The following is a 15967-nucleotide window of genomic DNA, read 5'->3' on the forward strand; positions in this document are numbered from 1 at the left end:
TCAAATGTACTATACCATTTGTTCACTTATTTTTTGTCTTCCACAAACTAGAATGTAAGCTCTATGAGGCAAGAATATATATGTTTTTCTGTTTTGTTCATTGTTGCATCCCCAGTGCCTAATATATGCTGGTCGTAAGCACTAAAATATACTTGTTGGAAAGGACATAAACCCAAAATATTGATTTTTTTCATCCGCAGCAACGTTAGTACCCAGGTCAATACATGAGGATTTTAATGAAAAGCGAAAAAGAATAATAGTAAACTTTGTATCTTCTTGAATAGAAAACTGTCGGGGACTAGAGGTCTAGGGGTCTACCTGTGCACATTTTGCTCTTGCTTTCAGTATTTCTCGACCTAATTCTAGACTTTACTTGGTTTCAGAGTATCTTCCCCCAAGGTACTCACTACCTACAAAGGGTAAAATTACCATTTTTATGGTGGGGAGTCTTGGCAGACACCACCTAAGGAAACTTATCAAAGTTAACGTTTCCAGTGATGGGATGAGTCGACAGAATATACCTCCCGAGATGACATAGTGAAGAGGACTCAGTATCCCTTCTGTAACATTCCTGTTGACAATACATAACCTGATTCTTATTGTAAGGAAATATCAGCAAACTCAAACTGAGGGATAGTCTGCGAAATAAGGGATCTGCATTCTTAAAAACCATCAATGTCGTGAAATAGAGACAGACTCGGGAACTGCTCTAAATTAAAGACTAAAGACACCTGACCGTAGAATGTAGTGAATGGACTTGGACTTTCATTTGTTCTAAAGTACGTTATTCGGATAACAGGTGAAATATGAATACAGTCTGTGAGTAGATGACAGTATTGTATTAATGTTAATTTCTTAATTTTAATAGTTGTGCTCTGGTTAGGTAAGAGAATTTGTTTTTAGGATATACACACTGAAGTGTCTCCAGGGCAAAAGACACTTGTTCACAATGATTAAAATGTGTGCATTTATGTGTATTTTATTTGCATGTATATGTGTACACATACATACACATCTGGAGAGAGAGAGAGGAGAGTAGCATACAGCAAATTTAGTAAAATGTTAACATTTGTGAACCTGGATGTGGAATAGCTGGAAAGTTTTAATACTGTTCTTGCGAGTTTTCCTTAAGGTTGAAATTTTATCAAAAAATGCACATATTTTTTTGAATGAACAAATGAACGAATATAGAGACCCAGGGAGAATTTTTATAGAATTATTACCATGAAAGCAGCAGAGTCACTGCCGACTATATAAAATGTGTAGTGGAGGGTGTCAGAGGAGCTGCAGCGGGTGGTGATGTGGTGATGGTCCAAACCTCACCATGTGGTAACACTCAGCAGTACATTAATGCCACCAGAAGGTCACGCTGATGAAGATCAGCTACAAGCAGCAACTTCTAAACACGGCAGTTCTAGAGGTGTGTCTGTTCACATTTTGCTTTTGCTTTCAATGCTTTTCGACCTGATCCTAGACTTGTAACATGTCACTCTCTTCAAGCAAAACAACCAGTTCCATATTTTAAGATGAGATTTTCATTGTTGTTGTCTGCCATGCTGCGCTTGGTAATTATTGTCCCCTCCTTTCCTCCTTATGGTCTATATTACAGATTAATGTAGGTTTGATCACCTTTACCCAGAGTATCACTCAGGAATGCAGGCAGGAGAGTAATGATAGTTTTACTATGCCTGGGTCGATACATAATTAAATCATATTTTAATGGAACAGAAATAAAAGGCAGATAGATGGAAGCTGTACTCTGTGTTAATATTAGAGCTCAGAAAGCAAGGTAGCTCCAGTCTCCTACATTTTTCTACCCAAGAAGATACATAGTTTTAACTATTCTCTTTTTCTCTTTTCACTGAAACCCTCATGTATTGACCTAGGGTACTAACACTGCTGTGGATTAAAAAAAATAATCATCAATGTTTTGTTTTTTTTATCATTTCTGTTGTTTTTCCTTGAGTCAGAAACCTGTCTCACTCTTCAGTTCTGACCTAAGCTTTCAGATCAGCCCCAGGAAAATTACATCACAGACTCTCCTGGAGAAGTGGGCCCTTTAAAGCCACTTTGGTTATCAGTTTATCGTAAAACTGTGACTAGGTCTCCCGAGGGCTTTAATTCTGTAACTCCTATGTATGTTTGAGAAAATAGACTCCCGGAAAGGGAGAATAGAGGATGAGAAGCAGAACAGAAGGAAAAGAGTGAAGTTGAGCAAAATCTCTCTGTCTTAATAGATTCCTCTTTTAGTCTTTAAATGGTTCTAACACTGAAATATGGTTCAGAATTCCTTGGGTGGTTTGTTTAGAATTATATTCCTGGACACCATCAATGAAGATTCTGATTATTTCTGGGATAGGGCCAAAGAGCTTGCACTTTTTACTTGCATTTCCTACGTGCAATGTAGCCTTGGCACTAACATTTGAGAAAAGTATAGTTCTTGAGAAATACCCAAAGCAATACCTCATGCAGTGGGAACTTGGTGGTCTGTCGAATACAGATAGGGTAGGCTTCCGAAATGGAATTTAGATGCTGGCTAAACTTTAAGTGCTCAATATTAAGGCCTTGGATGACACTACTGTGATTGAAAATTCAGCTGCACAGGGACCGTTCCTACATCCCCCTTCTCTAAGTAGCATGTGTATTAATAAGCAAGGATGTCAGGTTGAGGGGGGGTTGATTTACAGTGGCTGGAAATAATGTTATGGTTCATCAAGCCATTATATTCCATTAGTTGAGGCAGGGAAAGGAGCGGTTAGAACAGTGGATTACAACAAGCAACAAGTGCAATGCACTGAGGGTAGAAGCATGTGGCTCTAAAAAGATTTAAAGATCTGGGTCGCCCACGCACTATTATCTGAAACAGGGTCACAGAAAGGGAGATGGGACAAGGGGAACTGGAGCGAGAGGAGAATTACACACACACTGGAGTATCTGAATTTGCTGAAATTTGAGCAACACCACACTGAGAGATTAAACTGTTTGCATATGTTAAATGGCTTTGGTTTACACACACATTCATAGGGTGTTTACCAATTAATATACCGAAGGAATCACAAATCATGTGTAAGTCAACAGTTCCAAGACACAATTTAAGCCTCATCTTTCATGCAGTGTCAGGTTTGTGTTTAGCTTGTTTACTAGGAGAAGCAGAATGAATGATGGCTGACTGTAAGTACTTTAGAGTAAAAGATAGTGAGTGAAAAGGGAGAAGAGTGATCTACATGCATGCTGCTGTGGCGTTTCTTATATCAACTGAGTTGTTTATTCATTTACATTTTGAATGGGGAAAAGCAGCCTTCTCTAGAGGAAACCTGATTCCTATTTCAAACAGTCATTTCATTTTAGGTGGGGAAAGGACCTAGGAGTAATCAGGCCCAACACCACTGTTCAGATGAGGCGATGGATGGGCATGGTGGGGGTGGAGTGACATGGCCAAAGTCACACCTCACCGTGACAGAGCTGGGACAAGAATCTCCTGTCCTGTTAGTGTCGGTGGTCCTGGGTTGTGTGCAGGTCCGTGTGTGTGTGTGGCAAAAAAGAGGGCAGGAGGGGCGGTGCAGGCAGCGGAAGGAATGTTCCCTGGGACATAATCTCCAAACCTGGAATTTTTAAGGTAAAATGTTGGCATGAGAGTTGCTAAGATTGTATCACAGACACCTGGAGAAAGCCCTAGGAAAGCAGGGCCTTGAGGTACATAAAGTGGTCAGAATGGAGCCTTATATTAGTTTCCTATTAATGCTATACCACTGACTTACTGGCTTAAAACAACACAAATTTATTATCTTACAGTTTGGTAGGTCGGAAGTCTCACTGACCTAAAATTATGGTGTCATCGGGGTTCTAGAGAGGAATCCAAGCTCTTCCAGCTTCTAGAGGCCGCCTGCATTCCTTGGCTGGAGGCCCCTCTTCCACCTGTGAGCTAGCAGCATAGCATCTTCATATCTCTGTATCTGACTCCGATACTCCTGCCTTCCTCTTACAAGGACCCTTGCACGGGAGCACCAGCACGATCCAGGATAGTCTCTCCTCAAGGTTCTTAACCTTAATCACATCTGCAACGTCCCTTTTGCCATGTATGGTAACACAGTCACTGGTTCCAGGGATTAGGATGTGGACATCTTTGTAGGGGGGAGCTGGCATTCTTTTGTCTACCACCAGCCTTTTCATGACTTGTTTGCTTTACAGTTAGAACCTAGAGACCCCTCTGCTGCTGCCTCTTGATTCACTGCTATCTCCCAGATGCCACACAATCAACCAAAGTGCTGGTGGACCTGTGGGTTATCTTCATTGTTTCAGATGCTGGCACCTCCCCCTCCCCTGCCTGTCGCACACACACCTGATTTCCAGAGTGGGCGCTCCATACCTGCATACACTTTATGGAGTCCTGAGAAGTTGTTACAGTTTGTCGTAAAGATTATAACCAAGGGAGTTAGAAGGCTGATCATCCAGATTTTCAAAAAGGGCTGCGTGGATTCTGTTAGAGAGCATGGAGGGCAGCCGCCTTGGTGCGGGCTGGTGTCCTCTCCCAGCATTTTTATTAGACTATAATTAAGTAAAGTGAAAAGGATGATATATATTAAATATCTTAATAGGACAGGTTGTTTCTACTTCTAGCATGGGCAATAAAAGAGATGGTACATACAAATAAAAATAATTACATACGTGGTGTTCCTTTACCATGTGCAATCAAACTCACGAAGCAGTGACTTTCCTCTTACTGAATTAAGGTGCGCCTTCCATTCAGGTCTGTTAACAACATTCACACACCATTGTCATCTTGTCAATGGCATCTTTAATTAAAGACGCCTCTGGACCACTCTAATCACTTCACATTGTGAGCTCACAGGGGCTTCAAATGCACTTTGATTAAAATGATGGCAATTTTTATATGTGCTTGTTTATAGACCAAGTGGGTGTGAGGCGGAAGGGAAGGTAAAGAGCATGGTATGAGGAAATTCTCCTTCTTCCCAAATCAGATCATAAAATGACTATGAGAATTCACTCCCCTCCCTACTTTTTTTCTTTTTCCTCTTTCTTTCTTTTCCTCTTTTGGGGGGTTAATGGCATTATATTCTAACCTAAATGACTTTGTGAAGATACCACTGTGATTTTACTGTGGAAAGGGGCACAATCTTCAGCTAAAGGCACATTAACCCTTCTAGGCCATTAAGATGCCATTTGATGAAGTGCCCCTTTTATCACACTGCATGGCACTGGTAGCCTGAAAGAATTAAAGTGTTTCTGAAATAGCAGCAATTTACTCCCCTTGCTCCAGCAGAAAGAGCCCCTTTGTGCCTTTGGAAGCACCTTCCCTCTTCGGCAGTTCCCTGTATCTGCTTTAGAGTTAATTCATGGCAGATCTCCTTGAGGGCGTAAGGATATGCCATCAATTTGACTCTTCCAATGAAAATTCGTAAAGCTCATTTACAGCAACAAACTGGATTCAAACCCATGACTGACCATTGAACAGACATGGTGACACAGATAATTCACTCATTTCTATGCATCACAGGAAAGTCTGGCAAAGTGGACAGGGACAAAGTTTGTTCAAGATGGCACAAGCCACCTGCTCAGCCTGACTGGTCAGTGATCTCTTATCTAACACTTGCCCACCTGGAGTCCATACAGTGTACCTCTAAAGCATAAATAATAGGCCAGACATCTAAGAGAAATAAAGGTAGATTCAAAAGAATTGACGCAGGGTGTCCTTCATAGCTTCACAAAGACCTTGATTTTAGAGTAAACAGTTAATATGTTTGCTATCACTGAATTAACCTTTCCTGTGAGTCTAGGAATATGGTAACAGTCAAAAAAGGGAAGATCATGAAATCTTTTGCATCATTGGCATAGAGCTAAAGTGAATTCCATGGATGTTGGAGACCTTATCTATGTAATTAAAATAAGGATAGACAAAAGAAAATAATATCAAATATAGCATTTATGTGGCAGTTTACAGTTTGCACAGGACTTCTCATATATAAGTCACTTTAATGTCCTCACCAAAATCCTGGAATATAGTTAATAATAGACAAAACTTACAGATGATAAAATTGAAACCTAGAGGAAGAAAATGACTTGCTCAAAGCCAGTTAGGCTGTTAAGTGGCAAAGTGGATTGGAACTCAGGCCTTCTGAATTCGTGTGTTCTCACTCTACCATGTTATTCTCCTTTCTTATAATTCTTTATTTCTCATGCGATGTCAGTGACCAAGTCCATGCTACTTTCCTGACAAGTGATGCTTGCTATCAGTTCACTTCAGTGAGCTCCAGAATCGGCAGATTCTTACCCAGCTAGGAAGGAAAAGAAAACAATGGAAGGCAGAAGATTCCGCCCTGCGTGAAGCAGGAAAGCATAGTCTCTGCCCGATATTGTGACATTTTGCTGTAAGTAGTCCTGTAGTCATGCGCTCTAGCCAAAAGCTGGACATGGGATTTCCATTCAGCAGTCGCCTTTTTTCTTGGTTAAAAATATTACTTTTGCCTTTTATTTACTCTTGAATCAATTTTTTTCCTGCCCCTTTTCTTGTAAGTCAAAGAGCTATATTTACTCCCTGGAAAGAAACCCAGAGTTGCTCCTGGAGCAACTATTATTGCAAACTCTCAGGTGACCTTCAGCTGGCAAATCTCTCTTTACTAATTAATCATCAGTTCTCCAGCTAGAATTCTGGGAATTATCTCCAACTCCTTCATCTCTTTCACCCCACATTAACACACACACACGCACATACACCTGGTCTTGCTGAGTTCTTCTCCAAGTCTCTCTCAAAACTCCCCACTGACAGCAACGTGAGGATTAGAGAAAGGATTTAAAATGTTCACAACTGGAGACAAGGACACTCAAAAACCGAGTGACTATAATTTATTGTCTATATTGAGATAACACTTTTGAGGGTGAAAGGGGCACTATTAATAACTATTAGGCAAAATGAGGCATATTTTTATTGTGCTCACAAGGAAGGTGCAGGTATAATGAGGACTTGCACTTGGGGGGTGGCAGTGGAGATGAAGCAGAAGATAATATATGCAAAATGTAAATTTGACCAGGTCTCCTGAATCTTAAGCCTCATCAATCCCTACACACCAGGCGAATTTCAATTTCCCGATTTCACTCCTCCTTTCATATTTTTTTGATTTGCTTAGTTCTAAAAGATGTGATGTTATTTATACCTCTGTGCTTTTGCACATTCTATTCTCTTTGGAATGCTTTTTGCTGTCCTTCAGGTTTAGTCAATTGTCACTTCCTCTCTGAAACCTTCTCTGAGCTTTTAGACAGGGTTAATCCTTTCAGTCCTGGTTGATGCTTGTGTTTTTTTTTTTGTCACATGCATCACACTGCAATATCATCATACATTTGAGTAACTGGGTTTGCTTCCAAGGCGTCACCTGTTATGGTATTAAGTGGTTCTAATTTCTCTAGTAATTGCTAACAATTGTGCTTAGTGGAACCATCCGTGGCAGCATTTTATTTTGGTTCTATGACTTTTCAATAACATCTAGTTATTAAAATAGTTTGATTTAGTTTTCAGGACTCATTTTTGTTCATTTTAAAACTTTAATCTTGCATCCAATTCAACACTCCACCCCATCTCCCAGCACCCATGCGCATCAACACACACTCATATACACACACATGCACATTTGCACACACACACAAGGCTCTAGATGCTTGGTCTGGATAGGAGGGAGCAGGTTGTCCGCTCCTCATGTATTCTGCCTTCCATGAGCTTAACCCTATGTCACTGGGGTAGAAGGAGAAAGAAAACATACATCATCTCCTTACTTCACTACCTGCGTGGCAAGTTAATGAGCTTTTTATTGGGTGATTTAAAGTTTCTTCAGATAATCCTTAATAGAGTCAGTATAGATGGGTGGTGACTCCAAAAGGCCACAATGACAAAGGTAGCAGGTGACTAGATTGTAAATAGTTGCTCTTAAGCATTTGTAGTCCCTTGTATGTTTCAGTTATATCTGCCAACTGGCCCCCAACTGGCAGCATCTTGACCCTGCTCTCTGAGGCTCTTTGCCTCACACTGAATTGGACCCTGGCAAACATGTTTTCAATCTCACCCTCTCCATCTTCCAATTCCTAGCCAGGAATCATCTTCTTTACCTCTTGGGAATATAGTAACCTGGAGATTATGAAAGTGCTGCTCTTTGCCCGTCTCTCCTTGGCTTTTAGCAGCACGCCCTCTCTTCCCAAAGCTTTTTCTTTTCCTGTTCTGTGGAGCATGGAACAGATCAACAAACTGGTAAACAATGAGAAAATCAGATATCTCTGTCCGCTTCCTGCAGATGACCCAAATTTTATGAGTAATTCTCCTGGAGCTATTCTCTATGGCTTTGGCGAGGGCGGGGACAGCATTTCTGATACCCGTACTCCTCCGAAATGTGACTTCTCTCTCTTGTATCAGTAGGGAGGGAGAGGGCATGGTGTGTGAGTGAGCGGGAGCGTGGTAGCACCCATTCGGATAGATGATGCTTCTCAGCAGGATCTGCGGGAAGGTTCGAATATTAGCCTTGGTATTACAGCTGGCAAATCTCTGAAATCAGAATGTCGGGGTACTTAGTTCTTTTTTTTCTTTCTCATAAATCAGTTCTGAGTTTGTCAATTTCAGGAATACAGAACAAGTCCACTGTGCCCCCAAACATCATCTTGCTATGTATAAACAACCTATGTCCTCCAACCAATACCTCAACCAGAAATAAACTCACATAAGGGATCCAATTTTTCCTCATCCACCATACCAAATACATTTGGCAATTAACAGGCATTGCCTGAACTGAGCCCATAATATCAACTGTGAGAACTACTGCCAAGTCTTTAGCGGCTAGAATAGAAGGTGCAGTGTTTTTTGCCTGAACTGGAGGATGGCTTGAGGCAAACAAAACCTAGTAGGGAAGTCCTCCAAGCTGGTGAAGGTGAACAGAGATACAAATCAACCCAGAAGGTTTTAGCCAGGTTTTCTCCCTGTGGCAGCGTCCTGATCAGTCTCATCTGGTGTCAGGGTAGAGCCAAAGGTAGCTACTCTTATTCTGAGCTCAAGGGGCAAGGTTTGATGGACCACTACACCACTACACTAACTGCAGTAGTATGATGCCAGGAGTTTCTTACGTTCTAAGAAGTCAGAGTCTTCAGAGGCCCCAGGAAAAGTGCATACAGTGTCAAATTTTCCTGGGATAAGAGGTTTTAGAATGCCCTCAAATGTCTGCTTGCCATAAAGAATAGTGTGCTACAAACAGATTCACTTACTTAAAGCTCCATTTTTGTAAGCAGAATAACCGTACATACCCATGCTAGCTTTTACTCTTCCAGAAATGAGGTCCTCCCAAACAGTCTAAGGACATTTCTGAGTGATTATATCCTCTGTTAGACATGCTATGTAAGTGTGTGTGTGTGTGTGTGTGTGTGTGTGTGTGTGTGTATGTGTGCGTGCGTGCACGTGCATCTTTATAATTCTGTTTTTGTGGACGTTCTTGCTCCTGTGAAGGAAAAGCCACATCAAGCCATTTCACGGAAGTAGCCTATTATTGGGAAAGAAATTGTGAGCCTGTTACTGGGAAATAAATTCTGTTTACTCTCCTCCATTTCCAATGGCTATTTTTTTCTGTCTTTCTAGTCTTGTATTTGGCCTTATCTCATGCTTTGCTATTAAAACAACTGCACCACCAAGGCACCCTAAAAAAAGTTAAAGTTTCACAACACCACCATGTCTGGCTTCCCAATCCTCACCGTGAGATGTACCCACTGGGCCATACAATTTGATAATAAGAAACAAAAACAAAACGCGCAGAAGTAAAAAAATGGTTGAAATATTCCTCTGGGCTGCCCCAAATTCTAGGTAAAGTATGTGTCTTTTGTAAATTCTTCAATAAGATTACTTACATTTCCAATTCTAGTCTAAGCATTTGGTCAGGGATATCCACATGACAGTGTAATTGGAAAAAGAAATGAATGTTTGCCTTTGGTTTCATTTTATTGCTTCTCAGAAGAAAGCTCCATATAATAATTTTCTGGTCCAGTTCTCTGCTTTCCAACCATGGGGTGGGGAGGGGTGCTAAACGAGCTGGGAGAGGGATAGTGGGAAGACTGTGCTACATCTATACCATTTTCTTATTGTAATATACGTGAGGGGAATCTCTGAAGAGACTTGATTTTTTTTGATCCTCGTTTAAACACCTTAATTTAATTTTATAAATATCAAAACCTGGTTAGAAAGGATGACCGTTTCCCTACCAAAACCGCCCTGAAAATGTGTAAAAAGTAAACAAAAAACAATCCAAATTCTTTCAAATTAAAGTTTGGGCAAAGAGACAGGCTTTTTGAGAATTTGTCGTGGTTGCCTGCCTGCAAAAGGGGTCTATAACATAGGAGGCCACATTTGGCGTTGAACTAGCTGCTTAAATATTCTTGATCCTGAACCCCAAGGGCTTCTTACCACAAACACTCTGGCAGCCCCAGTTTCATGCCGTTGCGCTTCTGTGAGTCTACTCTAGGTCCTGTGACGTCACTAAGCATCCTCTATTTTGTGAATTGGGATGTACAGGAAACCTAACTCTCTTCAGTCTGTGGAAAGGCCTGGAGTAGAGGTGGAAGGAAGCTGCTGAAGGCAATATTCTGGCATTGAGTTGACTTCGAAGCAAGGAAGAACATCTGGATTTAGCCACTTTTAAAGAATCTTCCCCCCACTCCTATCTTATACTATATAGATACTAGAAAATGTATCCCGGAGCTGGAAATCATTGAGTTATAGGCCTTCTACCTTTCTCTGTTTCGATAATTTCTACTGATGTTTAAGACTCAGCTCAAGTGACATTTCCTGGAAGCTACCCTCCCCAGCATCCACTCTGAGATCTATCCCAGAATAGATAAAGGGCCCCTCTCTACTTTTCCCTTGCTTTCTGTGAAATCCTCTATTGCAGTATAATTCCACATTGAATTACAAAGTTATCATTGTCTTCCCAAATACGGGCCCCCCTCTGTCTGTTTCAGGGTGTATTCCCATTACTAGGCATAAGCCCTGTCCCTCATCAAGCATGTTTACTGGACTCAAGAATGATATGCTTAATTGTGCCTAAAGGTGATAATATTGTTTAAAACTGCATTATAAGTCAGAAAACCTTGCTTTGGTGTTCAGTCCGCTACAATTTTAGGCAAGCCTACTAACTTCTTGGTCTTAATGTTCAAATCTATAAAAATTGGGAATAGTTAAGTTATTATCATTTACCATATAGGATTGAGGCAAAGATTAAAGGATAGACTGTAGGTAGAATGCTTTATCAAATATAAATGTATCAATTAGGTTTTCTTATTTTATCATTTTTGAGATTTCTGTATCTGTGTATCATACAATCCTACAATATCCCCGTAAGGTAAGTACCTACTATTTTTCAGAGAAAGACCGAGAAGCACAAAGAATTTCATTAACTTACAGAAGATCATGTAGATACTAGCAGTGAAGCTTAGACCTGAACGCAAAGCCTCTTAGTCACTGATCTTAAGTGTTTCCTAACACTGCGTCCACTAAGATTCAACACGAGTGAGACTTGTTTCTAGCTTTTCTTTCAAGTCTATAGTGTAATAACAGCAGTTTGCCCCCATATACTTCTAAGAAAAGTTCAATTTGATCCTGCCCTGCCTAGTTCTCAGTGCTCTTATAGAGCTATTTCAGACGATGCCTCTTTATAGGGGCCAGGAGTGGAATGCAATATCAGAAAGCTGTTTCTTAAAGTCTCTGACGTCAAGGACAGGTGGCATCCTTTAGTCTATGAGCAGTGCAATTGGAGTTAGATATTCTAAAGGTAAATCTCAGCTCAGCCAGTAAGTAACATGTCTTGGAATGCAGCTTCGCTTTTTGGAACCTCTTTCAGATTTTTTTCTCATCTTTAAAATTGGTGTAAAATCTTCCTCTTTTGAATATTACTGTGGGAGATTCGATGAGTCAAAAGTACATGAGAGCACTTTGCAAATTATACTGAAAGAGGGGCAAGTAACTATCACTTTTCCGCGGATGCAAAGTCCCCTTCCAGCAAACCATTTAATATGTATATATGTACAAAAAGTCAATGAGATAATTTCCTGAGCATTATAACCAACCAGAAGTCCAGATTGCTATAGGAAATTGGTAAAGATTCATTAAGATGGCTGTTCAAGTTTGAAAGGGTAGACAGAGCACGGACATTGAGGAAGGAAAATGACATTGTTCCACTTAAAAGGAAAGTACAGTGTCCTTTCTTAAAGGCCTCCCAGCAATGCAGGTAGGCTCTCCTATGAGACACAGGGTATATTCAATTCAGACAATGAACAACCTCACTTAAAACTTACAAAATAGCAAAACCATCTGAGAATATTTAAATATAGGATGATATTTTGAGTCTGTGATTCATTCCACACAGCCATATATCCCTGGGAATTTGGTACAGAACTTGGATTAGTGATATCAGTTACAGTTCTACTAAATCATCACCCTGCTCCACCAGGGATTAGTGTAGAAAGGAGCAACAGAAATGTGTCACCAATAGGAAAACAGAACAGACTTTTTACTTAAAGACAGCATAAAGACGTTGTTGGGAAGATCCCACTGTAACTCTCTGTGTGGAAGTGATAGATTCAGAAAATCCAAATCTCACCTGTGAACTAATAGGGAGGGAACTGTGATGGCTCCAGAGGGCAAAGATGAAGGAAATAGAGCAGCACTGTTCACGATCTTCAGTCTTTGAGGAAGATGGGCCTTGTTCAGAGCACAAGTTCAGAATGACAGGACAGCATAAAATGCTATGGGTTTTCAAATAACATTAAAACAAAAACGGTGATACCAAATAGCCATATAAGTGGCCTTCTCCTGATTAATCACAGGATTCAAAGCTGAAGAACTGAGATTCGAACAGCCTCCTGGCAGGGATGGACAAAATTTAACCTGACCTTAAAGAAAGAGTAGCAAAAAGGCATTTTCTATTTTTAGTGTTTTTGTAAGTAGTTTAGAGCTCCTCAGAAAGGAGTGAGGATTGCCAAGGAAGCTAATGGGAAGTAGCCCAGGGACTGGTCATTTCCTTAAGAGATAGGAACATCTATCTGAGAGGTTTCAGTAACATGAAAAGGAATGTGTGCTTCCTACAATTTTACTTTATCTTCAGTTTAGTAGGGAAAATGCACACACCTCACAGATCTGAAGTTTTGGGGGAACTGCTTCTGTCCACCTTCCTAGATAGCAGTAATGAATTCACACCTTAGATACAGATGGAGAAACCAAATTGTTTAACATGGAAATTGCTAAACTAGCAGTGGTCCAGGGAGCTTCCATATTAGGCTAAACCTGTCTTTCAAGATTTGTGGGCTCTGGTGAGTTTTTATGTATTTCTCCTTCTTATTTTATAATTACAGGATGCCCTAAGTGATAGTGCCCACATTTTTTGAGCCATTTTATTTAAGTCCTTGTAGGTTTGATGCCTTTTGGCACATTCTAGCTCTAACCTCCTAAGAAGAAGCTTCTAGTAAGAGACAGGGATTGAGGTGAGCTGTAAATTGGGTACCTTTAAAAATGTGAACTAGCCTTAGGTTGGTCCTCACATAATGAGGTGGAAGACTCGGGAGGATGGGCTTGAGAGGACAGATTCTGATGAAAGGAGCAGGATGTAGAGGTGAGGGTGTGCAGGAGATGGTAACTCAGACAAGGCTGACTGCATTCTGCCTCATACAGTTGTGCTTAATGATGGGGATATGGTCTAAGAAATGTGTGTTAGACAATTCTGCAGTTGTGCAAACATCACTGAGTGTACTTACACCTAGATTGTACTTTTCTATGACTGGCAGCAAAGTAGGTTTGTTTACACCAACATCACCACAAACGTGAGTAGAGCCCTACGCTATGACATCACTAGGTGAAAGGAATTTTTCAGCTCCACTGTAATCTAATGGGACTACTGTTATATACGCAGTCCATCATTGATTAAAACGTCATTATGTGGTGTATGACTGTACTTGATTTTTGCAGGATGATGTTTTTACAAGCATGTGTGTAATTGACCATGACCGCAATTTTAAATAGTTTCTCATATAAATCAGCCAAAGTGATTTAAAAAAGTGATTCTTATCCAGAAAACTCCATATTTAGGTCTGCTTAACTGAGATTTTGAAGAAACTCTTTAAACCTCTCTGTGCCTTGGTTCTCCCTATATGCTAAGTGCAAATGTTTAGACACTAGCATGTTTTCAGGTGCACAGGTAAAGAAAGTATCTAGCTCTCCAAGAAGGACTGAGGAAATAACATGAGAGCTCAACATAACACAGCTTACAAATTCTCTGAGCTTCACCAACAGCCAAGGAGCAGAGCCTTTTCTTACATTCCTCTCAAGTTCTCTAGAGCATTAAGTTACAACCACTGGTTACCAACAAATTCTTTTATGAAGATAGCTATCAAAATCTGTTCAAACCATCTGTTTCTCTGGCTGTTTTTCCTTCATGTGTTCCTTGCTAACAACAAAAAATCTATTCTAAAATAACCAAGATGTTAAGACTGAAAATGCCAGAGGTATATATCCAGTTTATGAGAAAAAATTGCTTTCTAAGGAGGAGTTAGCTTTATCTTGTGTGGAGGAAGGCAGTGTTTCCACAAATATTATACTTGTGCTAAGAAAATAACCAACTATTTTCATTAAAAGAGTATAAGACAAGATTTGTATTCGCTCATGTAATTGAATTTAATGCTGCTGAAATTTGTCAGACCTGAAAGCTATTAAACTGTAGACCATATTTTTATATGAAGAAAATTGCCTAAGAAATTGTCTCTCAGCTTATAGCAGATCTTCTGCTGACCTCCAAAGGCCACAGGTCAATCATTCTCTGCATTTGCATAATGCCTAGCACCATAGAGTGCCACCAGGATTAATTTTTTTTTTTTTTTTTACTTTTGAGAGGAAGACTATGGGAGGCAGTCAATGTTTATGGAGAAGCCCTGGTTATGACTTGCCTACCAATTCAATGTTTTACATTTGGTGTCTGCTGTCCGAATGTCAGCGACTTACATTAGTTAACTAAAATGTGCAGCTGCTTGTGATTTCATTCTAGCCAATGGTTTTGCAAGTGGTTTTTCTCTCTCTGTAGTCAAGTAGCTCACTTTCTCACCTATACATCTCCAAGGTCACATATCTTAAAAATTTCAGATTTTCTGCAGAACCTCCATTCTATATTTAAGATGTCCTTAACATGCCATCCTTCTCTCTCACCTGGGTTCACCTTGGTTGATGGACATATAAATCTCCCAAGAATTCTCCTCTAGGATGGCGCCATGTGGTATGAGTAAACTCACCCCTAAAATAGAAAAAGCCAAAAGGTTATTTGTAAATTTTCCAATTATCTTAAAAAGCACTTCAGTTGGACACCTTACAGATACTCACAAAGAGGACCACCTCATAGAAATTTGTGAAATCCTGATCCTTAGTTTATAAAGTCCAAATAATAACTGGGAAAATATCTGCTAACAGTGACATAAAGAAGGACATATTATTCGACTGTGTATTCTAATTATTTTTTTATTTAGTCTTCCTAGAATTTTTTCATTCTCTTAAAAAACTGGGCATCATGGACTATCAAACATATCTGAAAATATGAGTTTATCAGTTTATCAGTTAATCTTCAAAATTTAAAAATGTGTCTCTCTAGTCTCTATTCATTCATTTCCTGCAAAGGTATCTGGGATGATGGGTGAGCAATGTAACATTTGCTAGAGGCTGGTATGAAATTGTCTTATAAATTGTGCATCTTAAAGTAAGTTTAGGGAGATCAGTAGAGTACTGCATTTTGTTAAGAAAACTGAAGAAAGAAAAAGCCTGAATAAGCTTAGGCACCTCATAGTTTGTTGTATATTTGGTCCTATATTTGCAAACAGAAGCTAGAAAAGGTTAAGGTTAAAGGTGACTTAACTACGTTCGTGTCACTGTCAAACTGAAAAAACAAACAAACAAACAAAAAAC

The 15967-nt window shown here is 39.9% G+C and overlaps 1 protein-coding gene across 4 annotated transcripts in view; it reads right to left on the bottom strand.

Annotated features, from left to right (window-relative positions):
- The window catches only part of UNC5D (unc-5 netrin receptor D), a 476468-nt gene that overhangs the window by 44185 nt on the left and 416316 nt on the right, over window positions 1–15967 (bottom strand). For all 4 annotated transcript variants that reach the window (XM_025050005.1, XM_025050004.1, XM_025050003.1 and 1 more), the window contains one exon: window positions 15221–15305. In XM_025050005.1, the coding sequence (XP_024905773.1) occupies window positions 15221–15305 (85 nt within the window). The remainder of the gene's footprint in view (window positions 1–15220; window positions 15306–15967) is intronic.

This window comes from Pteropus alecto, unplaced genomic scaffold, assembly GCF_000325575.1.
Source record: "Pteropus alecto unplaced genomic scaffold, ASM32557v1 scaffold24, whole genome shotgun sequence".
Lineage (NCBI taxonomy): Eukaryota > Metazoa > Chordata > Mammalia > Chiroptera > Pteropodidae > Pteropus > Pteropus alecto.